The sequence below is a fragment of the Lactuca virosa genome, chromosome 8 (assembly GCF_052849685.1).
Source record: "Lactuca virosa cultivar CGN04683 chromosome 8, Lactuca_virosa_CGN04683_v6, whole genome shotgun sequence".
In the NCBI taxonomy this organism is placed as follows: Eukaryota; Viridiplantae; Streptophyta; class Magnoliopsida; order Asterales; family Asteraceae; genus Lactuca; species Lactuca virosa.
In genome coordinates this window covers 23,629,772-23,654,305 of record NC_136433.1, presented here as the reverse complement: position 1 = coordinate 23,654,305, position 24,534 = coordinate 23,629,772, and the positions used below count along the sequence as shown (strand labels likewise).

The following is a 24,534-nucleotide window of genomic DNA, read 5'->3' as shown; positions in this document are numbered from 1 at the left end:
TAAGCAGTCTTTGGCAAAGTGATTTTTATGACCACATTTGTGACATGCAATTTTGGGTTTGTCTGACTTCGGAGTTTGTGAGGTGTGATTTGGTGTAGGAAGGTTAGGTTTGTAAGCTGGTGGGTTTTCTGAAGGTTTTTTAAATGATTGAGTGTTATTTTGGTGAGGAGCCTGGAAACGGTTGTGATATGGCTTGTTAAAAGGACGATTGTATCTCATGGAAAGCAAAGCAAACTCTTGTTGGAAACGGAGTTCCGAGTCCATTTCTTCAGGATTAAGGCCACCCATTGATTGATAGTTGGTGTTTGTGGGAGCAGGTTGTTGGATTAGGTGTCTAAGCCATAACTATATTTGGTATGTACTTGACCCGGTTGTAGCATGGTCCTTTTGGGTTGCCTTCACCGAAGCAAATTGACTGGAAGAATAATAGAGAAAGAGGTTATTGTGGTTTATTAATATATTATTTGAATAATATATTAAAAGAGAAATCATATTATTTAATTAGCATTGGTCAAGAATTAATTTAGAATTAATTTTGTGGTCAAAAGAGGTTAATTGAATTAAGAGGACTGATATTGTAATTATGTGATAGTTGCAATATGGGCTGAGGATCCCTAAGTTAAGGGATGGACGATTATATGGGGAAGCCCATGAAGAAATCGTCCAAGGGCTAGGTTCTGGAATATTCCTATGGGCTGCTTAGATCCTAAGCAACCGGATTAGGTCTTTGACCGAAACCCTAATTCCTCACCTATATAAGGAACCCTTTGGCACTAGAATTCGGCTACCAGAAACCATAGAAGGAATCCAGAGCCGACTTTGTGCCCTCTCCCTCTCTCTCTCTCTCTCTCTCTCTCTTGCATTCTCTAACTGCTTTGGTGTTTGTGATCTACTAGAGGCATCACACTTGAGGTGCTAAAGTTCTCAAAAGCTCAAGATCTTCAATCTACAATCAAAGGTAACATTCTTACTAGTTATTTTGTTGATTTCGATTTTGTAGTATGCTAGATTAGGGTTTGCAAGTCTTGGACAATTATTGCATGTACAATTAGAAAAACTAGATCCAAGCATTAGGGTTTGCATGTGCACCATAGGATTGATGTAATGTTCATAACCCAATAGTGGGATCAGATCCTAGATCGTTTTTCTTTTGTATTTGATGCATTCTTAATTTGTTCAAAGCTTGAAAATCGAAAACTTTGTGCCTCTGACTGATGAACTCGTCGAGTCACCTGATGAACTTGACGAGTCCAATTTGTGACTTGGCGAGTCGGGTCGTCTGGTGGCTGATTTTTCGAGATTTTGACTGAAATTGAATTATGATAATTACCAAAAAGGGTTTTGACTGATAAAATCTGATTTTTTCAATAAGGTATTGATTATCCTAATACAATTCAAAGATAATTGTCATAAATAAGATAATTACTTGTTTTATATGATAAAGATTGATTATTTGTATTTTGATTTGAATTATCTTGTCAAGTAAAAGGATTAAGTCAAATTATGTGATAAAGATTAATAATATGATTAATTAATTATTTTTCAAATTTGATCTAAAAGATGTTTTGAAAAGTTTCAAAACTTGCCCTCAAGTTTTGGAATTTAAATTTTTTGATTAATAGTTTTAATTTGAAATATTTAAATTCTAAAACCTAGAGTTTTAAAAGTTAAAATTCAACCATTATACTATTATAATATTAAAATATTAATATATGTATATATATATATATATATATATATATATATATATATGTATAAGATAAAGCTAGTCTTACCGTTAGTAGGCCTCATTCACGAAGTCGATCTATAAGGGGGGGGGGGGGGTATAAGGTTGCTGCCTATAAAATGGCAGTTTAATGGATGTCCACTCTCAGCCACCGTTTCCTTGATTGATGGAGGGTCGTTAGCCGAACGGGTAGGATAGGGCAACAAATGCCTCATTAATAAGTATAATGATTATATAAAGTAACTAAATGTTTTTATAAATTCCCAATATTAGTGGAGCGTGTGTGGTTAACCGGCACACTAATTTGGGACTAGCAAAGGTGGCAAAGGGTAACTTGATGTTTATCATAGATCAATGGAGCGTTTGTGGCTAACCGGCACATTGATTAGGTGGTAAATGACATCGAGAATATCAAGTACATTTGCATGGTTATTCATACCTTGTTTGTGATCCTCGGTATCCCAGTCACAAACTTGAAGGGCATAATCGAGATTTAAACATGCCGTTGAAAAGTTCAATGAATCTCAAAAGAATCTAGGAATTTCAATTCATTTACAACTTAAAGTCCTTTTCGTTTTACATGGTGGAAATTGGTAAATCGTCATTTACCTACCTTCATGTTATTTGCAATTAGATTACGGCATCCCTCTTCTGAATTGTAAATAATTATGTTGGGTCCTAGCCCTAATTTCTCATTTGGGTGTGTAATTGGGGATTATTATCTAATCTAAACTTTGTTCATTTTCTATTTCAGATGTCTACCCAAAACAACAACGCTTCTGGCTCGACCCCTTCTGGCTCATTCTCATTCATGAACTTGTGTGGGAGGGTGATATTCGATGGGACCAATTTCAATGATTGGATCCGCAACATTCGCATGGTCACCCGCTACGAGGACAAAGAGTATGTTCTCGACAAGGAGCTGAAGGAAGTCAATGTGAACACTGCTACTCCTGAAGAAATTGTTGCGTACGAAAATCATGAGCGAGATGCTACGCAGGTTCATTGCATCATGCTCGCAACAATGACTGCTGAACTCCAAAAGTCCTACGAGGACTACTATCCCTACGAGATGCACCAAGATTTGATGGAAAGGTACCATCAAAGTGCTAGGCTGGAGAGGTACGAGATCATCGCTTTGATGATCACTGCATATAAGTTTAGAATCTAACAAGATTACGGTAAACGACAAGAATTTGGTGTTCTTACATTTACAAAAAGGATTTGCGACTGTGAAAGAGGATCATTGGAGTTATGTTCAATTGATCTAATTCACAAAGTGAAGATCATAGACAAACATAGTATGCATACTTGGTGTATGACATTACTAGTGTTTAGAAAACATAGTGTGCATGCTTGGAGCATGGCATGACTATTGTTTCAATTCAAGTATTAAGTTGATTAATCGAAACATGAATAATGAGTAATCAATATGGTGCTTAGATAAAAGATGTTTTATTTACACTCAAAGTGTTGGGGCCATATAGGATTAGTATTATTTTGTGTTTCACTTTGCATGTTTTGACTTCCAGAATAACTTGGTCGTTCTCCCTGAATGACTAAGTTATTCAAACCATCCACAGTCAGTCATATGTTGGAAGTAGATATGAATCAAGACTGTCATGAATTTGGCTTGTATGATTTGTCTAATGTGCATTAGACATAGCAAGAGTCGCTACAACATTCATGAGTGCTCATAAGTTCTGAGTATTGGATTCAACCCGCGCTCATTGGAATCACTTCATGGATTTTATCACGAGTGATCATGAGACGATAATATCTTATATTCTTCAAACCTAGAGATATGAGTTGTTACTATGAGTTGGTTGTACATTGATTGCACGAAAACGCATTCGGTAACTCGGTGTTATAAAACGTGCCTTTGTGTATGATTCAACAAGTAGTAGAACAAGCCATATGAGTCGAAGTTTATCCATTCCTTTTACCTTCGGGATAAAAGCGATATATGTGGGCCCCCCGATGATTTGGTGATGACAAATGTAAGTGCTCGGCCGGGCCTGGACTGATTTGATTTGTTCAATTAGTCAATCGTCATAAATCGGAAATCGGGAAACAACAAATGGACATAGAGAATGATTATAATCCATGTCTGAGTCCATATGATATCTAGAATGGAGGAATATATGATCCCTTATCTAATGGACAAGTCATTGACAAAGGTCAGAGTTCATCTACAAGGTCAGAGTTCGACAGCGGCTTTTGAGAGCTACGATTGCCAGTTGGTTCCTGAAGTCATACGCAATAATAGTTTTAGACTTATCCAAGTGGGAGACTGTTGGATTAGTGTCTAAGTCCATAACTATAATTGGTATGTACTTGACCCGACTCGGCATGGTCCATTTGGGTTGCATGGCATCGGAACATTTGGATAGACCGTTTATGAGGAAAAGACATTTTGTGACATATTAATATATTATAAGTTCTAATATATTAATATGAAATCATGTTATTTAATTAGTATTAATCAAGAATTAATTTGGACTTAATTTAGTGATCAAAAAGAGACTAATTAAATATATGGGGATTGATTGTGTAAATCATTCATTCTTATATATGTGGGCTTATGATCCAAGATTCCTTTATGTTGGGTTTAACCCATGTGGTGATCCATGGATACTCCATGGAGGTTAAAACCCATGGAGCATAAGGAATGGGTAAAGTCATGAGTTACATGGTGTAACCCTAATAACCACACTATATAAGAACCCCTTTAGTTCAAGAAATTGGCACAAGTGATACATACTTTGAGGGCTAGCCAATTTGAACATGTATGTCTTCTTCTCATGGTTATTCCAAGAGTTCATGATGTTGTGTGAACCATTTGAGGTGTCACACTTGGGGCACTAGGCTCTCAAGCTTCATGGAGTCAAGCAACAACAACAAGGTATGTATTCTATCTATTTTATTATCCTAGTATCAATGTTTTGGTATGCTAGTTAGGATAATACCTTGGATAATCATATTTGCATGTATAATAGAGAAAACATAGATCCAAGGTATTTAGGGTTGCATGTACACTTAGGAGTGTTAGAATGCTCAAAACCCATCAGTGGTATCAGAGCCTAGGCTTGTTTTCAATTATACTTGATGCAAATTGCTGAAAAATGCTGAAAAAGTCGAATTTCGGGCATTCTGGGCACTGTACTCGCCGAGTCCACTGATGAACTTGCCGAGTCCACTGATGAACTCGCCGAGTACATGAAGAAAATCATCCTACTCGGCGAGTAGGTTGATACACTCGACGAGTAGGAGCCCCAGACAGCATATTTTCAAGGTTTTTGGCTAGAAATGGACTAGGAACATTACCCTTAGCTGTTTTTGAACTTATAAACTTGTTTTTGATGTGGTAATGTTCATACTAATCCAATTTCAAAGATAATTGTCAATAGATTCATGTTTTGTATTAGTTTAGTGATTAGGCTAATTACATGAAAAAGTTTGATTTGAATTATCTTGTTCTTATGAGTTGCTTAGATTAATAGAAAAGTTAATTGATTATGTGTTTTCAATCCATTTTAATCTAAGAGTTGATTCTAAAATGTGTTTTTGTAACTTGTCCTCAAGTTATATGAAAAGTCACATTTAAGTTTCATAAAACTCATAAAAGTTGGCAATGGTTACAAAAAATGAAGAGTTTTGTCCTCAAGTTATGGAAGTTCAAGAGTCACTTCATTAAGTAATAAAATGTGTAACCTAAGTTAATTCCATAAATTACAAAATAAAGAAAAGTTACATTCTTTTATTAGTTTAAAGTCTTCCATAACTTGTCCTCAAGTTATGGAACTTGAAGAGTTTTTTAATTAAAACTAATTTAAACACATAAGTTATGGAATTAATTAGTTTTGAATAGTTTCAAAACTTGCCCTCAAGTTTTGGAATTTGAAAAGTTTCACTTATGAATACTTTAATTCCAAATTAGCCCTTAGAATTTTAAAAGTTAAAATTCAAACCCTTATACTATTATTATAATTTTAATTATATAGATATGTATAAGATAAAGTCAATCTTACCGTTAGTAGGCCTCATTCACGAAGCCGGTCTATAAGGGGGTATAAGGTTACTGCCTATAAAATGGCAGTTTAATGGGTGTCCACTCTCACCCACCGCTTCCTTGACTGGTGGAGGGTCGTTAGCCGAACGGGTAGGAAAGGACTATAATTCTCCCTTCATTAAAAGTATTAATGATAAATACTAAGTAACTAAACATTTATAAATTCCCAATCTTAGTTACTTAGGAAAATGTGAATTTGGTGCTAGCCCATAAAATTACACTTTGTACCTTACCAAGTCGTTAGTGGAGCGTGTGTGGTTAACCGGCACACTAACATGGACTAGTAAGAGTGGCGAAGGGTAACTTAACTTTATTATAGATCGGTGGAGCGTGTGTGGTTAACCGGCACATCGATTAGGTAATATTGTTGAGGGTACCAAGTCAATTTGTATGGTTATTCACACCTTGTTTGTGATCCTCGGCATCCCAGTCACAAACTTGAGAGGGCACAATCGAGATTCAAACATGCCATTGAAAGTTCAATGTATCTCAAAAGATCTAGGAGTTTCAAATCCAATTAAAACTTAATTATATTTCGTTTTTCTATGGTGGAAATTGGTAAATCGTCATTTACCTACCTTTAACTATTTTATAACTTGGATTACGGCATCCCTCTTCCAGTTATAAATAGGTTATTGGGTCCTAGCCTTAATATTTCATATTGGGTGTTATATTAAGGACTCTAAATCAACTAACTTGAATATCTCCCAAAAGATGTCTAAGTTCAGACATCTATGATCTTCCCAAATCTCTTGAAACAAGCTTTCCTAAATGAAGATGATGTCCCATGGAAATCATACTTCTTTCACCTCCTCCAATTATTCTCCCTAACCCACAGGTTCCTGAAAAGTTTAAGGTCACTCAAGCCCTATTGGCAAGCAAAGGTCTATGTGTGATCACATCTTGGAGATGTAGTCACATATTGACAAGCCGGGAGAGTTGGGTGTCAAAGTCTAGAGGAAGCTGATGATCAATCACTTTCTAAGTCACATAGTGAGTTCCTTTGGGACTCCTATGAAACAGACTGTGACAAGACCCTTAATGATCTTATCTATTTGCTAAGATCAACCTCCTAAAACTTTATGGACATTGACAATGATGACATTGGATATCCAGTAAAGCTCTCTCTTCCCAATGGAAAGGGATCGGCCATAGTCAACTCGGTTGACCAAATGGTAAAGAGAAAGGCTAAGTCTGAGATAGTCCCATTATCAAGGGTCCATCGCCAAAGAAAGGGGCATTGGTTGTGAAGCTGCCAAATTTACCTAAGGATGTTAAAGTCAATAAGTTTGATTCTACTTCAGGTAAAGTCCACTATCTAACTCTGCTAAGTTTCTATTCTGAGATTCTTGATACATGATGTGACTGGGTCACATGGTGATGTTTTAAGAATCAAAGAAAAAGTGAAGAAACTTAAAGAAAGAATATGCTGAATCTGATCGCGTAGATGGATTTCTATCGCATAGTTTGAAGATCGGATTCTTGAGCTACTTCTTAAGAGTTATGATATATTGCTTAGGAATAAAATAACAACAAAGTTTTCATGTGCTTTTGCATTGTAAGGATAGTTTTTCCGCAAAGTTTTAAAATAAAAGGAAAAATTTTTGATTTTATTTATTTTAAAATATTCTTACAATGGCATTTGTGAAAATTTGTGTTGCTTATAAGATTCCATTAAGAGCAAGAGTGGAAATATGAATTTGATTCTTTCATTTGTGGTAGTGTCTAAATTTACCAAATAAGGAAAGATTCTCATCACCTAAGTTTCAGTTGGATAGAAACTTGGAATCATGCAAGTTGTATAGCATGATGAATAAGAACTTTCAAGCGTTGGAAAAATTAAGACTAACTACTTGTTCACATGGATGTGTGAGTCAAGTAAAGGATCGAGTACACATTCTTGTGTACTGATCAAGCCCACCATAAATAATCGTTAAGACTATTCGTCATTATTTACTAAAGTTTAGTAAATATGGTTATACTTACAGGCTTAAGTATAATTCTGAATCATTGGAAAAAGGTTTCAATGTATGGCAGAGCGAATAAGAAGAATCAACTTAGGCAGAAAGATAAAAGTTTCTCAAATCTGAAAAGATGGGAGAGTACTTTAGTATCATGTTATATAATCATCTTAATGATTAAGAGACCTAATCACAATTCATCCTCTAAGTGCATCTGGTAGCTAAGAAGAAGAGCTATGAATTGTTGAAGTGGTTAAATCAAGAAGATGATTTATACTTCGTTCCAAAAACAATTCTTAGAGTTATACTCTAAGATTGTAACTTGAGTGACATGTCTTAAAGAAGGTTTAAAACACTTGTCAAATGTAAGAGTAAAAGTTTTCTACTCTTGTACATTTGAAATTGGTAAGTTGTGATGTTTTGGATAAAACAAAGACCAACTAAGGCCAATTCTGTGAAGTGTTTGTCTTGATTAGAATCCACACTATCTCTTGAATATTTGACAAGAGAGTCTTATATGTCAAGAGGACAGTGGGAGTCTTAAAAGGTCTTGAAAGTCTCAAGAACTAATCAAGAGTAAAACCTAAAGTTCTTCACTAGCACACGACTTGAGGTTTATAACCTATCGTGTTGACTATTTCTGTGTCCATTCCAATTATAGTTGGCTTTGCATATGAGTTCTTAGAGTTCTCAATTGGTTGCACAGCTACTTGGAAGCAATGGCAGTCCCTTGAGCTGCCAAATGGCAAGAATTTAAGATTGCACAAGTTTAATCCATATAAGTGTAGATTTGTCAGTAACCTTGTCTTGTGATTATGGTTTTGACAAAATTCATATGGATAGGAACTCATACACCATAAAATCTAAGTGTCATAAGGTTTCTCTCCGATTGATGAAAATGATGGTGAGGAAACGCTTTCACTAAGTAGATTTTATATAGATAGCAATTATGATATTTGCATTCTCAAAGTCGTTAGTGGAGCGTGTGTGGTTAACCGGCACACTAACATGGACTTGTGAGAAGTGGCAAAGGTCTAAACAATTGAGACTATGATTACGGCATCCCTTTTCATAGTTCTTAAAATTGTTTAGACACACATGTGAGCTATCTAAGATAAGGTGTATGATATTGATAAAGTTTTATCAAAGCAATCTAGTATCAGAAATCTGAACTTTGGTAAGAAAGTCAATAAAGTATTGATTTCTTGAAGTCCAGCTGATTTCTGATTACATGTCAAAGCTAGTGGGAGCATAAGTGTTATGCTAATAATCATCATGTTAGTGGGAGCATGATAATTATGATAAAGGTTGCAAGTTAGCAATGTTAATTATAGAAAACAAAAGTTTCAATTCGTGAGGCTGCAGGGGTTGAAAAAGTTGTTTTGCTATAATTAAGGGAGAGAAAATTATACTTCATTTCAATTCTAAAAGCTTAGATTGAGATTTTAATCGTATTTAGTCAAGGATATATATATGAATTTCATGTTGGAATGGCTCAACATAAGGAAATTCTATATATGGGTCCATTATTTGCGTTCTAAAATTCGATTATGATTACGGCATCCCTTTTCATAATCTGAATTATGAGAACTTGGCAAATAGAAATGGAAATGTTATAGCAAAAGACTGGTTTAGTCTTTATGTGAGACATCATGACTCGAGTCCCATATGCTTCGGATATAGGATCGATTTCATGTGCTATATTCATCCTTTCTAAAATTTTCCAAATGCCTGGGGCATTAAGAAGGGAAAAGGTCTAGAACTGGATATGACTAAAAGGATTAAGCAATTGTCGAGGACAATCTAAGGTTTACCAAAGATTGGTTGCTCAAGGATAGTTGGAAGTATAGTGATAATTCTGGAAGGACCATATTGACATAATATGTAAGGAGGCAACTCTTGTTCAGAAGTGATAGTCAAAATGGAATATGGAAATGTTTCAAAGTTGGAAATTATTCAATCTGTGTAAGATTAAAGAACTTAATGCAAGAAGGATGTTCAAAGGAATGTACTTTGAATTTGAGACTTCACTTCCATGGAATTGCTTTCAATTGGAACACCTTGTAATGTCTGTTGCCAAGTCTTTGTGACTTGTGTGCATATTCATTACAAGAGGATCACTGCATATAAGTTTAGAATCTAACAAGATTACGGTAAATGACAAGAATTTGGTGTTCTTACATTTACAAAAAGGATTTGGGACTGTGAAAGAGGATCATTGGAGTTATGTTCAATTGATCTAATTCACAAAGTGAAGATCATAGACAAACATAGTATGCATACTTGGTGTATGGCATTACTAGTGTTTAGAAAACATAGTGTGCATGCTTGGAGCATGGCATGACTATTGTTTCAATTCAAGTATTAAGTTGATTAATCGAAACATGAATAATGAGTAATCAATATGGTGCTTAGATAAAAGATGTTTTATTTACACTCAAAGTGTTGGGGCCATATAGGATTAGTATTATTTTGTGTTTCACTTTGCATGTTTTGACTTCCAGAATAACTTGGTCGTTCTCCCTGAATGACTAAGTTATTCAAACCATCCACAGTCAGTCATATGTTGGAAGTAGATATGAATCAAGACTGTCATGAATTTGGCTTGTATGATTTGTCTAATGTGCATTAGACATAGCAAGAGTCGCTACAACATTCATGAGTGCTCATAAGTTATGAGTATTGGATTCAACCCGCGCTCATTGGAATCACTTCATGGATTTTATCACGAGTGATCATGAGACAATAATATCTTATATCCTTCAAACCTAGAGATATGAGTTGTTACTATGAGTTGGTTGTACATTGATTGCACGAAAACGCATTCGGTAACTCGGTGTTATAAAACGTGCCTTTGTGTATGATTCAACAAGTAGTAGAACAAGCCATATGAGTCGAAGTTTATCCATTCCTTTTACCTTCGGGATAAAAGCGATATCTGTGGGCCCCCCGATGATTTGGTGATGACAAATGTAAGTGCTCGGCCGGGCCTGGACTGATTTGATTTGTTCAATTAGTCAATCGTCATAAATCGGAAATCGGGAAACAACAAATGGACAGAGAGAATGATTATAATCCATGTCTCAGTCCATATGATATCTAGAATGGAGGAATATATGATCCCTTATCTAATGGACAAGTCATTGACAAAGGTCAGAGTTCATCTACAAGGTCAGAGTTCGACAGCGGCTTTTGAGAGCTACGATTGCCAGTTGGTTCCTGAAGTCATACGCAATAATAGTTTTAGACTTATCCAAGTGGGAGACTGTTGGATTAGTGTCTAAGTCCATAACTATAATTGGTATGTACTTGACCCGACTCGACATGGTCCATTTGGGTTGCATGGCATCGGAACATTTGGATAGACCGTTTATGAGGAAAAGACATTTTGTGACATATTAATATATTATAAGTTCTAATATATTAATATGAAATCATGTTATTTAATTAGTATTGATCAAGAATTAATTTGGACTTAATTTAGTGATCAAAAAGAGACTAATTAAATATATGGGGATTGATTGTGTAAATCATTCATTCTTATATATGTGGGCTTATGATCCAAGATTCCTTTATGTTGGGTTTAACCCATGTGGTGATCCATGGATAATCCATGGAGGTTAAAACCCATGGAGCATAAGGAATGGGTAAAGTCATGAGTTACATGGTGTAACCCTAATAGCCACACTATATAAGAACCCCTTTAGTTCAAGAAATTGGCACAAGTGATACATACTTTGAGGGCTAGCCAATTTGAACATGTATGTCTTCTTCTCATGGTTATTCCAAGAGTTCATGATGTTGTGTGAACCATTTGAGGTGTCACACTTGGGGCACTAGGCTCTCAAGCTTCATGGAGTCAAGCAACAACAACAAGGTATGTATTCTATCTATTTTATTATCCTAGTATCAATGTTTTGGTATGCTAGTTAGGATAATACCTTGGATAATCATATTTGCATGTATAATAGAGAAAACATAGATCCAAGGTATTTAGGGTTGCATGTACACTTAGGAGTGTTAGAATGCTCAAAACCCATCAATTTCTTGGGTCCTTGATACAGGATGTGGTTTTCACATTTGTTCTGATTTGCAGGGTCTAAAAAGAATTAGGAATATGGATCATGGGAATATGAACCTGATCATGGGGAATAGGAAAGCATCGCCTGTCACCAAGATTAGAGTTTACTCTTTAGTGCTTAGTAGTGGGTTAGGTTTATATTTAAATGATTGTTGCTACACTAGGAGAAGTTGGATCTGAAGTTTGGGACCTTGGATCCCACTGGAAAGGACTGAACACAAAAAGGACTGAAGGAACTCGTCGAGTCCCTTAGCCAAATCGACGAGTCGGGTAGCGTTTACCTGTTTTCGAGATTATGAGTGAGTTCAGTGAAGGATTAGAGTTTTGGTTTGCATGAACTTTTGGTCTTATGGAAATTTGATGAACTCGACGAGTCACTTAGGTGACTCGGCGAGTTGACCCGGGATTTAGTGGAATGGACTCGGAAGGAACTCGGCGAGTTGCTGGATGCACTCGACGAGTTGAGGTCAACATTGATTGTTGACCTTGACAGTTGACTTTGACTTTGATCAGGGTTGACTTTGAGGGAGTTGATTGTATTTCAGGATTGTGACAAGTTAATCACATGATGATTATAGGCAGTTGAGTTGGAGCAGTGCGTGGGACTTATCTGATTTTATCTTGTCAGTTAAGCATTCGCGAGAGGTGAGTTTCCTCACCATACCAATGGGTCTAAGGCACCAAGGCCGACCCATTAATTGTTATGTGAAATGCTAGTTGGTTATGCGATATGTGGTATGCTAGTTGTATTGTAGTACTTGCATGAAAGACCTCGGGGGGGTTGCCGAGGCACTTGGGTGTAAGACCTTGGAGGGTTTCCATGACACCCTTAGTAAAGACCTCTGAGGGTTCCCGAGGCACTTGGGTGTAAGACCTTGGAGGGTTTCCATGACATCCTTAGTAAAGACCTCTGAGGGTTCCCGAGGCACTTGGGTGTAAGACCTTGGAGGGTTTTCAGGGCATCCTGATATGTTTGCATGTTTGGTTTATATGGTAGTGGGCTAAGACCATGTGGGGGTTCCTATGGCACCCGGAGTAAGACCCTGGAGGGTTTCTAGGGCATCCCTATATGTTGTATGCATGGCTGTTGTGGTATATGTAGCTTTTATAGCTAATATGATTATGTGTTTATGTGGATTGTGTGGGGTATGCTCTGGGGAACTCACTAAGCATTAGCTTACAGTTTATAGATTTGTTTCAGTTACATCTGAGCCTAAGGGCAAGGGCAAGGCTTGATGACGCGACATGCACACTCTCTCAGGCATTTTATGGGACACTCTGATGATTTGAAATAATATTGTTATTGTAATGAATTTGAAAACAATTGTATTTGCGATTTTATGGTTTATGGAAAGTGTTTTGGCTATTTAAAAACGAAAATTTTCTTTTGAAATTTGGTCGTTACAAGAAGAGCTTGAGATGATTGCAGAGCACACACCACTCCATTCCGCATTTTGTGATTTACTCTGATATTGAAGATGTATCGATACATTTTGATAACTTTGGTTTTATGACAATGATATGGTTTGTTGTTTTATTAATCTAAAAATAAAAAAATCTATGGTCTTATTTTTTGGGACGTTACATATGTCGACATGTAATCCTTGTCATACCCTAGCCGATTCCCAAGAAAAACTGGATATTTCTGGTCCTCTAGTGTTAGATCCTACCTTATATCGCAACATTGCAAGTGCCTTACAATATCTCACATTTACATGTCCATGCATCTCCTTTGCGGTCCAACATATATGCATATATATGCATGACCCCAGGAAACCTCATCTTCACGCGTTAAAACGTATCTTGCAATACATTCGAGGTACTATTGACTATGGATTGTAGATTCATGCTTCTTCTACTATGATCCTCATTGCTTACTTTGACGCTAACTGGGGGATACCCAGTCTCTCATCGATCGACTAGTAATTACTATATCTACCTCGGTGCCAATCTTATTTCCTGATCGTCTAAACGCCAGCCTACCGTATCGCGCTCTAGTACCTACGCAAAATACAAAGGCATCACCAACGCTGTTGCGGAGACATATTAGCTTCACAACTTGCTTCGAGAACTTCATTGTCCATTAGCGAAGGCCACCACTTTGTATTGTGATAATGTCGACATCGTCTATCTTTACACCAATCTCGTTCAACATCAACGTACCAAACATATTGAGATTGACATTCACTTTGTTCGAGACAAAGTAGCCACTGGACAAATTCGTGTGCTTCATGTCCCTTCATCTTATCAATTTGCTGACATCTTCACGAAAGACTTCCATTGCATTCTTTTCAAAATTTCGATCCAGCTTGAGCGTCCACGATCGCTCTCCCCTTCAAACTACAGGGGCGTATTAGTGTTTGTTATGTACAACCCGCTTATGTATCATCCGGTGTTAGGCCCGTGTTTTATTGTACTATATAAGTATGTATCATTGTTAATGAAACCATTCCAATTCATGGAAAAATAGTTACCGTATTACATATACATGTCAAATCATTAACTGTTTATTTAATTTTTTTAATAGAAATTTGACTACAAAGAAAGACATTTTTGTTAAATCATGTGTATTATCAAACATAATTTATTCATATGATTGCTATACATATTTTTACTCCCTTTTTAACATATTACTAATTTAATTATATTCCCAAAAAAAAAAAAAAACATAATATTTACGGCCATACGGATGGGAGTTTGCTACAATGACTTTACATAATTTATATATGAGATTGAATTTTACTCGTATATTATTCAATAAAATTACCTAAATTTTATAACAAGAATATAAATATGATTCTACGTGTTACGTAAATACATATTCTTGCTTCTTATCTATCTTTTAAAGCACGTTTTCATGTCCATACAAACGAACACCTTATTTTCGCATGTCTTTTATGTTAAAAGTGACAAAAGTTGTTCATATGTAGCAAAAATAATTACAAGTAGTCTAAAGTTCCTAAAAATACGATGTAAATTTGCATTTTGAAAAACTTTACTTTAGTTTTAAGTAAATAAAAACATTTTACTTCATAAAACATGTACAACATTTAAATTAGCTTAAAGATATATTTAGTAGCAACAAACTAATAAAAGCTATAATTATAATTCTCTTTAAATTAGCATTTTCCCATCATTTTGCAAAAAATTGCCAAAAATTAACCATTAGTTAAAAATAGTCATTGAAATCGCAAACAAAGTTAACTCGCCTGTTGTTTTGTGTTTCGTCTGTTGTTTGGTAGTTATTTTATCGAGCATGTCTGCTGTTTTGTGGCTTATCAACACATAATATATAAACTTAAATAAAAAAATTAGATCATTTGTTGATATCTGAAATACAGAATTTTCTCTTATGGAAGCTCCCAACAACAATCAGTCTAGTAGTATTATATATAGTTTTTTTTTTCGCTATCATGTAGCATGAAATCTAGCAGTTGTGGGTTTGTTTTTTTTTTTCGATAAAATCGAAAGAAAGAAGAAAAAAAAACGCAGATGACATTGTTATCTATGGTGTACAAGACGTTGATGCACATAATGTGCACTAAAGACTTGTACATTGCAGATGACATGTCATATGAGGTATTGTTCTTTTTTTTCCAGTTTTTCCGGTTTAGTTTCAGGTTTGAACATTGTTATGTGTTATGCCTTGATAATGTTTAGTAGTCAAAATGTACGAAACCATAGTCAACATGAAAAAAGGATGAACGAAATAGCAGTTGAGACGAGAGGGAACCTAGGAAGGCCTAAGCTATATGCGGTTTTGTGGGAAAAAATGAAGAAAAAATTTATAGACTACGTTGAAACAGCAGACGAGGTACGGAATAGCAGACGAATAAATCCCGTCTGGTTTCAATGGCTAGCTAATGGTTAAGTTTTAGTTATTTTTGACAAAATTAAATGATTAAGAAAAAAAGACAAGATTTGTAATTTTCTCTTGTCTTTAACCTTTGTTGTATGTATATGCAAACAAGCAAAACAATCACATATGCATAACAAGAAAGATGTACAATCTTTTCACAAAAAAAAAAAAAGGTTTTAAATACGTATGTACATTTACACACGGCTCCTTCCATTATATCCGTATACCATAAAAGAGCTTAAAATGATACTATTTATCAACAACTTTGTAATATAATTAATTGTTTAAATACTTGTTTTTTTGAAAATAAAAATTTGGAAAACTATGTTTTATTTCGTAACACAAAAGTAAAGGAAAAGATGAAGGTAGTGGATGACACATGCAAAACATTCACGTACCTAAACTTTATAAGACATTTTGGCTTCTAACATGATATCATTAATGGATGACATACCACAATGCAATTTGATCCTTGTTTCCTAACCCTTCTATATATACCTCTACAAGCATTATTTCCCAACATTAATATCTCCAAACACTCTCATTTTTAGCAACCTGAGAGATTTGGAGGATAAAAAGGAAGAACTTAAACTAAAAACAAACTGATCAAAGGAAGACGATGGAGATGCCGAAGGGTTGGTTTTGGAGTGTTTGCAAGCGAGGAAGGCCATATATTGGGGTTCTTTTTCTACAACTAGGATACGCTATTAACAATCTTATAGTGAAGTCTGCTTTAAACGAGGGCTTAAATCCTTACACATTCTCTGTTTATCGAAATATTGCTGCAGCAGTTGCTTTTGGCCCATTTGCTCTATATTTTGAAAGGTATGTTTGTGCCACCCTAAATTATAATACATGTTTTAAATACTATTTCCTCGTTTGTTGTACAAAAGCATCTACAATGCAACCCATTTAAAGCTTTTTTGTAACATCTTTTTAGTAACTTATTTTAAAAGATATTTATCCTTATATATAAACACTCTTTAATCATTAACCTTTGTTTAATAGTTTTCTTTTTTCAAATTAGTTAACTTATTATCATATGTATGAAATGCATATATATAAAGGTTCATATCTAATATTTCGTTTTTAAGCATACCTATATAGTAATACAAACAAAAGATACATAGCCGTTCTAAAAAAAATACAAACAAAAGACAATACAAAATTATTATATAAAGGCCTTACATATATAATCATTACTGTCTTTAGGATTTGATATTGTTGTTATTTTATTTTTTTCAAAAAAATTAAGTATTAATGATATGTTGGTATATAAATAATATTAATTTTGTATATTTAATAAAATAAATTAATTAGTAAAAGATGATAAATATATACCATCTTAACACACTTAGAGGGTAACATAATATATTATTTAAATTAAAGGGAACAAAAGCTAGTTGAAGTAACCTCTAAAAAAATCACAAGTTTTCAAAGGTAAAAGGTATTATAATGGTTTTTCAAACTACGAAAAAGTGTTCCAAAAAGTTATTGATAATATACATACACAATACCTAATATATTATGTTTATATTACAGGAAAATACGTTCTCAGATGACATTTTCTGTATTTTGGAAGATATCCTTGTTGGCGCTAATTGAGTACGTATCAGGCTACAATAACACGTTTGACTCAAAAGGTCAAAATGTGTTTAATGAATATTTCTAATAAAATTATTTTAATCAACACCAGGCCAGTTTTGGACCAAATACTATACTACACCGGGATGAAGTACACAACAGCAACATTTGCAATCGCAATGTGCAATGTTCTCCCTGCTTTGACTTTTGTAATGGCGTGGATCTTTAGGTACTACTTCATTTGCATAATGTACAATTTCAGTTAGCATTACTAGTGTCAAGTGTGTGAGTGTATTTTTTGACTTGTCTTTGTAGACTTGAGAAGGTCAACGTGAAGAAATTGCATAGTCAAGGGAAGATCCTTGGAACCCTGATTACAGTAGGTGGAGCCATGGTCATGACACTTGTTAACGGACCACTGGTTCCATTGCCATGGACCAAGGGAACCGGGGTGCACCAGGTTGTAGCTTCCACCGCCTTGGTCTCGCAAGACCAACATATTAAGGGTGCCATCATGATCACTGCTGGTTGTTTTTGTTGGGCCAGTTTTTATATTCTTCAGGTTAATTAATAATTACTTTCTATATTTTTTTCCCTTTCATTTTCAGTCTTTATTTTCTATAATCACAAAAGAAACCGAAATTGTAGGGTCCATTTCACAAATTGATTAGTTTTCACACTCATTCACTCAAATAACCATTAATTACGTAAGTTATGAAATTATTTTATGAATAGTTTTTACTACAAAAACAAATGATATCAGCATTTTGCAACATATGATGTCATTTCACAAAATATGATGTTATTTTAGAAAAAAAAAATGTATTTTAAGGTTTTCTTTTTTCAGAAAACTCTTCTTTTGTTAATAAAAGCAATTCTTACACTCAAAAAGATTTCTAAAACAACAATGGCTGGAGAATTCAGACGACACCCACTTTTCTCTAAAATGAGAGAACGTAGAAAAATTTATCAAAAAGCCGATTTTTCTCTAAAATAGAGAATGTAGCAAATTTTATACAAAAGCTTATTTTAATCTTTCAGGCTATGACTCTTAAGGAATACCCGGCTCAATTATCCCTTACGACACTTATATGTATGATGGGTGCTCTACAAGGAACTGTTGTAACTTTGCTTATCGAGAATGGTAAATCTGGCATTTGGTCTATGCACAAGAGAACAGAAATTATTGCTACTCTTTATAGTGTAAGAAACCTTAATTTTGGCATTCTTCTTCTTGTGTTTCTTTTAAGTTTTCTCTAATTTTTATATAAATGATATGAACAGGGAATAATCCGATCTGGGGCTAGCTACTATGTTTCGGGGCTAGTGATGAAGGAAAAAGGACCATTTTTTGTGACGGCTTTCAACCCTTTAGGGATGGTGATTGTTGCAATTGTGAGCTCATTTGCTTTAGCTGAGCGGTTGTTACTCGGAAGGTACAGATAAATCTTTCCTATTATTAGGGAATAATATATCACAAATATGAACCGTCTACAACGAAGTATTTAATAAATTGATTATCTTTTTGACAATAAAACAAATCGCCAATAATTTCGAAAACTTAGTAGCAAAATCTAAAAATTATGATATTTCCATTTATTCCAAAAGACTGCAAAACCATTAAAAGAAAATTTTTTATGGACAATTCCACAATTTATGAACAATTACTTAAGTATAGAAAAATTTCACAATTATAATTTCCAAATATGATTTTCTTTTTCAAAATTGTAAAGAGTGGACAATCAAGAAAAAATTCCGAAATTCTTAACCATGCAATTACCAAATTAGTGATAATTTTGTATTAATGGTATAGAAGAAACTGGTACAATTTGTTAAATATGATATTATAAAATAGTTATTTTTTTTAATTATTCTTATATTTTTTTTATTTAGAGTAAATTTCATAATTTGCAATTTGGTTATAAAATCTTTTTCTATAAAACTCTGGACCGTGGTTCGTGTTTACAAGTAATTTTGATATTAAAAACTAGTACATTTTTACAAATTTGTTTCAAAGACATGATTATTTTACTTAGGACGTGGACCAAAAACGTGAAAATAAAAAATAAAACATCAATAAGATTTGGCATTGGAAAAAGAAAACTTTTTGTAGCCAAAAATTAAAAAATCCGGAGATAAAAAGTAATTTTCTATTTTATTCATCTAAATTTACCATAACTTGTAATGATTTCAGGGTTGTGGGAGCCTTCATCATTGTTCTAGGTTTGTACTTGATCATATGGGGTAAGAGTAAGGACTCGAGTTTGTCAAGTTCAAAAAACAACGACGTAGATATGTTTGATAAAGAGACATCTAATGATAAAAATCAAGATAGTACAATTGTTTCAAAAGAAGGTCATAAAGGAGAAGCTAATGTTTAATTCATCATCCAAAAGATAAAGAAATTTATTTAGAATCTTGAGGGTTTTTCCTAATTCAAACATTGGTGGAGATTGATGGCTATCTCCCCCATGCACAACGCCTGTTTAGCTTTTCTTAAACACATTGCAGGGGAGATGCAATTGTTGGATATATGCTCGACCTCATTGCCGCATGACACAAGAATATTAGGGTTATAGACCATCAACTACTTTGTTGTTTGTTTTGACATTATAACTACTTATGGGATAGATTTAATCAAAATAATTTTTATTATAAATGTGGAACTTAGGTGAAGTATACTTCTTATTATGTAATTCTGTATACTTTTCATTATAATCATGTAAATTATGTTATTTCAAAGAATTTAGGCCAAAATAATAAATTTGATTCTAGATTTCTCAAAAGAATTGGTTCAAGGTTTTTCAATTTGGGTTGAGTTTTCTATTTACCCTGATCACATGGCATCACAAGGAAAGAGCCAACCGAAAGAACGACATAACACAGATAGGTAGTCAACGAAGTAACACGGATAGGTGGTCAACGAAGTCGTGAAGTCCGATTTATGGTTTTGATATATTCTTTTATTAGTTTAGGGGGAAAAGATTTTGAAAAGACGTTGAAAATGAAATAAAGGGTAAAAAGGGTTTTATTTTTTATTTATTTATTTTTACAATTTGAGGGTTTTTTTGGTTTGGAACTTGTATTTATTTCACAAGCACAGCAAATTTGATCAATTAAGCAGATTGAAGAATATATATTAATTCATATAATATACACGGTCAGGCCTGTTTTAGAAGATTGATTTTTCTCTCCAAAATGTATACCTCATTTTCAAGTTCTTAAAGGGCTGGCTAGGCCAAACTAGCCAAATGGCTTTGGTTTGACTTACTAATAATCAAATGAGCAAATAACCTAAATTGGTTATCAAAATTTCACATTTTCTATAATAATGATTTCATTAAGGAGTTTATAAATACAACAAATCTTTTTCTTAAAAAACAGAACAAATCTTTAGTTAACTACCTTTCGGTTTGTTGAACAAAAGGTTCGTTTTGGGCCATGTTACTTTGAAGAGTGGGGTTGCTTACCGTTCAAGGTCGAAAGCCCAAGTCCCCTAAAAATCTAAATTTCATGAATATGCCGTTTAAATTCATCTCCAACGAATATTTTAAATTTGTAGAAATAAATAATAACATCCTAAATTTAAGACATGGCCCTAACCCAGCTCTTATAATATTCTCATCTACACGTCCACCCATACACCGAAAGCTACAAGACTACAACGTTCATCATGTTGCAATAATCAAGTTGAGCAAGGAGACTATAGTGGCGGCATTGAGTCGAATTTTTAAAACCATATTCACTTGAAACTCCAAACTCTTCATAGTATCATACTTAAATGATTATTTAATATTTTCCCTATATAAAAAACATTTGATGATTTCTCTTTTCATTTTGTTTTATCTTCTCTTTTCAGTTTCGTTATCTAGAGTGCATGAGAGTGCAGAAGTTTTAATAGGTTTGTTTTATTCTTTTCATATTATTTTTCTTATATTTTCTTCAAATTCCATAAGAAGTTTGTGTAATCGTCTATATTTTCTCATAATAGACATATCATTGAATACCCTAAAATATATATATATATATATATATATAGGCCTAGGTTATTCTATTCAAAGTAATTATTGTGTTATTGTATGCATAAATGTGGGACAATCATTTTACTTATTTTAAGAAAGTGATTAATACATATTATTTAATTAAATATAATTGAAAAATATCATCTAATTTAATTAGAAGGGTATTTTAGTCAGTTAACATAGATTTAATAAAGGAAATTTGCATATTTTAAAGGATCAAAGATTCTATTAATTTTAAAAATCCGATTTTACAAATTATAAGGTTTTTAGTTCGGACATTCTGACAGAATATGCTTGAGTATGTTCAAAAATAACAAAATTTTTTGTAGAATAACAAGATTCTCGAACCATCAATTGAAGAATTAAAACAAAAATTACATTAATTCTTACAGAATACATGTAACAATTGCTAAGAATTACATTTATTTTTAAAGAATAAAACTAGAAAAACTTTCAAATCTGGAAAAAAGAACATCAAAATCTAATAAAAACACTAATACATTCAAATTTTGTGGTCCGTTCTTCAAGCATCAGCTTCTGTAGAAACAAATACAATGAATATATTAGTGAGAAAATATCCATACTCCATTCCAACATAATTGGAATTCGTGATTCTATTCTGATAGGATTGGAATTCATTTACCAATAATTATATTAATTCGGGGAATTCTAACAGAATATGTTCATGATTATCATAAAAAACATTCTTTTCTGATAGAATGCTATAAACGAAGAAATACCATTCAGTTGAAGCATTTTAGCGAGCACTTGGTGTGCATGAAAACAACTTTCAATTCAGTTGAAGCATTCATCTGTCAAATAAGCAACCAAAACAACCATGATTTGTGTTCAACCAATCAAACCCAAAAACTCATCTAAACCTATCGATTAAACTTCATCGATTTACAGTAAATCAATCAAAATAAGAAAGAATATTAAAGAAACCTGTGATTATCCAGCCAACAACAACCCTTTGTTTCTTCTTCTGCTTGCCCATTGATTTCACAGCCTCAATCCAAACACCCATCTGATTTCGGTTCTTCTTCCCTGCCTCCACCGAACCATTGATGCATTTTGTCGAATGTTTTATGTGTGTGGTTATACCTGAGAAAGCTGGATTGGAAAATTGGGTTTATCATCAGTGGTTTATGTGAGTTTTGAATTATCATTCGAAATCAATTGCAGATCCAAATCAATTACGAGTCAATTTCAACTACGGAAAGTTTCATCAACGAGATCAATTATATGTAACATTGATAATTTGAAAAAAGAAAAGTACCAGGAGCCAATTTTCGATTTGGCTTTGACGCTCCTTTGCCGATAAAACGAAAAGATAAACCCTAACCTGTCCTTTAACTTTCGAATTGATATCAGTATTGGTTTCTGGTCGGATTCTTGTCTTCCTCGTTTGTCATTCCCTTTTGTTTTGATCGAAGAGGGTAGCTGCGGTATCGTCGGCAACGATGACTATGAGGAAGGAAGTGAGTAGTCATGGTGGTCGTATGCTATGAAGATGATGGTGTGGTTATCGGCGATGAAGATGATGGTGGTGCTCAGCAACCGGAAAAACAGGAATATGGTGGTGGTCATCTGGTAAATTGTGTGGGTCGATGTTTCTATACGGTGGAATCGGTGGAACGAGGGGTTTGTTCAATTTAGGGTTTTCAGAATCGGTTTTTAGATAAAGAGGGGAACGAGATTTAAACTGGAGAGATACCATGATTATAGGGATTATTTTTGGAAGTTATTAAACAAATGACTAACTTACCCTTATTTATTTATTTTATTATTTAATTTTTTATTTAATTTTGATTGGCCCACATTGATGCATACAATAACACAATACTTAGTTAAAACACCTGAACCTATATATATATATATATATATATATATATATATATATATATATATATATATATATATATATATATATATATATATATATATAGATACATAGATAGATAGATACATGATAAATCAGAAAAGGGCCAAACATATGAGCGGGAATATGAATAATAATACAAATACACAGTACAAATAATACTCTAACAGCCCCTTGCAGTTTGAATGGGGTTATGATCACGAACGCTCAAACTGAATCGGAAATCAAGAAACAGAGGAGATGGCAGGCTCTTTATAAAAATATATGCATATTGTGAATAAGACGGTACATGGAGTATGCGAATATGACCGGTAACGACTTTGTCTCGAACAAAATGCAGATCAATCTCGATATGCTTGGTGCGTTGGTGATGAACCGGATTAGATGACATGTAAACATCACTAACATTATCATAATAAACGGTGGTAGCCTTGGCAGGCATATAATGAAGCTCGAGAAGCAAGTTGCGAATCCAACATGTTTCAGTAACCGCATTGGCAACACCCATGTATTATGTAAAAGCCCAAAAACCAGGAGAAAATTTTTCATTTTTAATTAAGGTTTACAATCATAAGTTTGATTCCAAAATCCATTACATAATCATCATCATATCAAATCATCAGAGTGACAATAACAATAAATGCGAAAAATGGTGGGGAGTGAATGTTGCGCCATAAAGCTGAGCCCTTCCCCTTAGTACCGGAAGTACCTGAAACCACAATACGAACTGTAAGCAAAAGCTTAGTGAGTTTACCCAAAAATACCACATACCAAACATACAATTGGGCCAAGCCCTGGGTATATTCCAACCCAAAAAGCAAGTATGGGCCCTACCCTGGGGCCTCGCCCTCGGGTATATTTCAACTCAGTCGTATGATAGTGGGCCCCGCCCTGGGGTATATTTCAACCCGAATATACCATAATGGGCCTCGCCCTGGGGTATATTTCAACCCGACATGCCATATTGGGCCCCGCCCTGGGGTATATTTCAACCCGATCGTGTAAATACAATATATATCACACAAAAACTAGCATAATACATAACCGGATAGTGGGCCGACCTTAGTACCTTTGACCCATGGATACAGGAAGGAGACTCACCTCAGTCTGCTGATAAATACTAAGTGCTCGGCTACTGATCCGGGAAATCCCACACTGAACATAGACAAATTACCCTAAATAGGAATGGGTTAACAATCAAGACTAGGGGCCTAAATTCAAATCCAATTCTTAAGGTCAACCCCCCCCCCCCCTTAACCTTACCCTTAATGGGCTTAATCATTCCTGGCCCAAAAACACAACAATAGGCCCTAAGGCCCAAATGCCAAACTCATAACACTTAAGGCC

At 34.3% G+C, this 24,534-nt stretch overlaps 1 protein-coding gene across 1 annotated transcript; it reads left to right on the top strand.

Annotated features, from left to right (window-relative positions):
• The first annotated feature begins 16,200 nt into the window (after positions 1-16,200).
• Positions 16,201-19,699, top strand: LOC145128905 (WAT1-related protein At2g39510-like). The gene is made up of 7 exons (XM_079063682.1): positions 16,201-16,524; positions 17,242-17,304; positions 17,396-17,512; positions 17,599-17,845; positions 18,325-18,486; positions 18,568-18,719; positions 19,478-19,699. The coding sequence occupies exons 1-7, from the start codon at positions 16,319-16,321 to the stop codon at positions 19,662-19,664; spliced, it is 1,134 nt and encodes a 377-aa protein (XP_078919808.1). The 5' UTR covers positions 16,201-16,318; the 3' UTR covers positions 19,665-19,699.
• Positions 19,700-24,534: the final 4,835 nt, after the last annotated feature.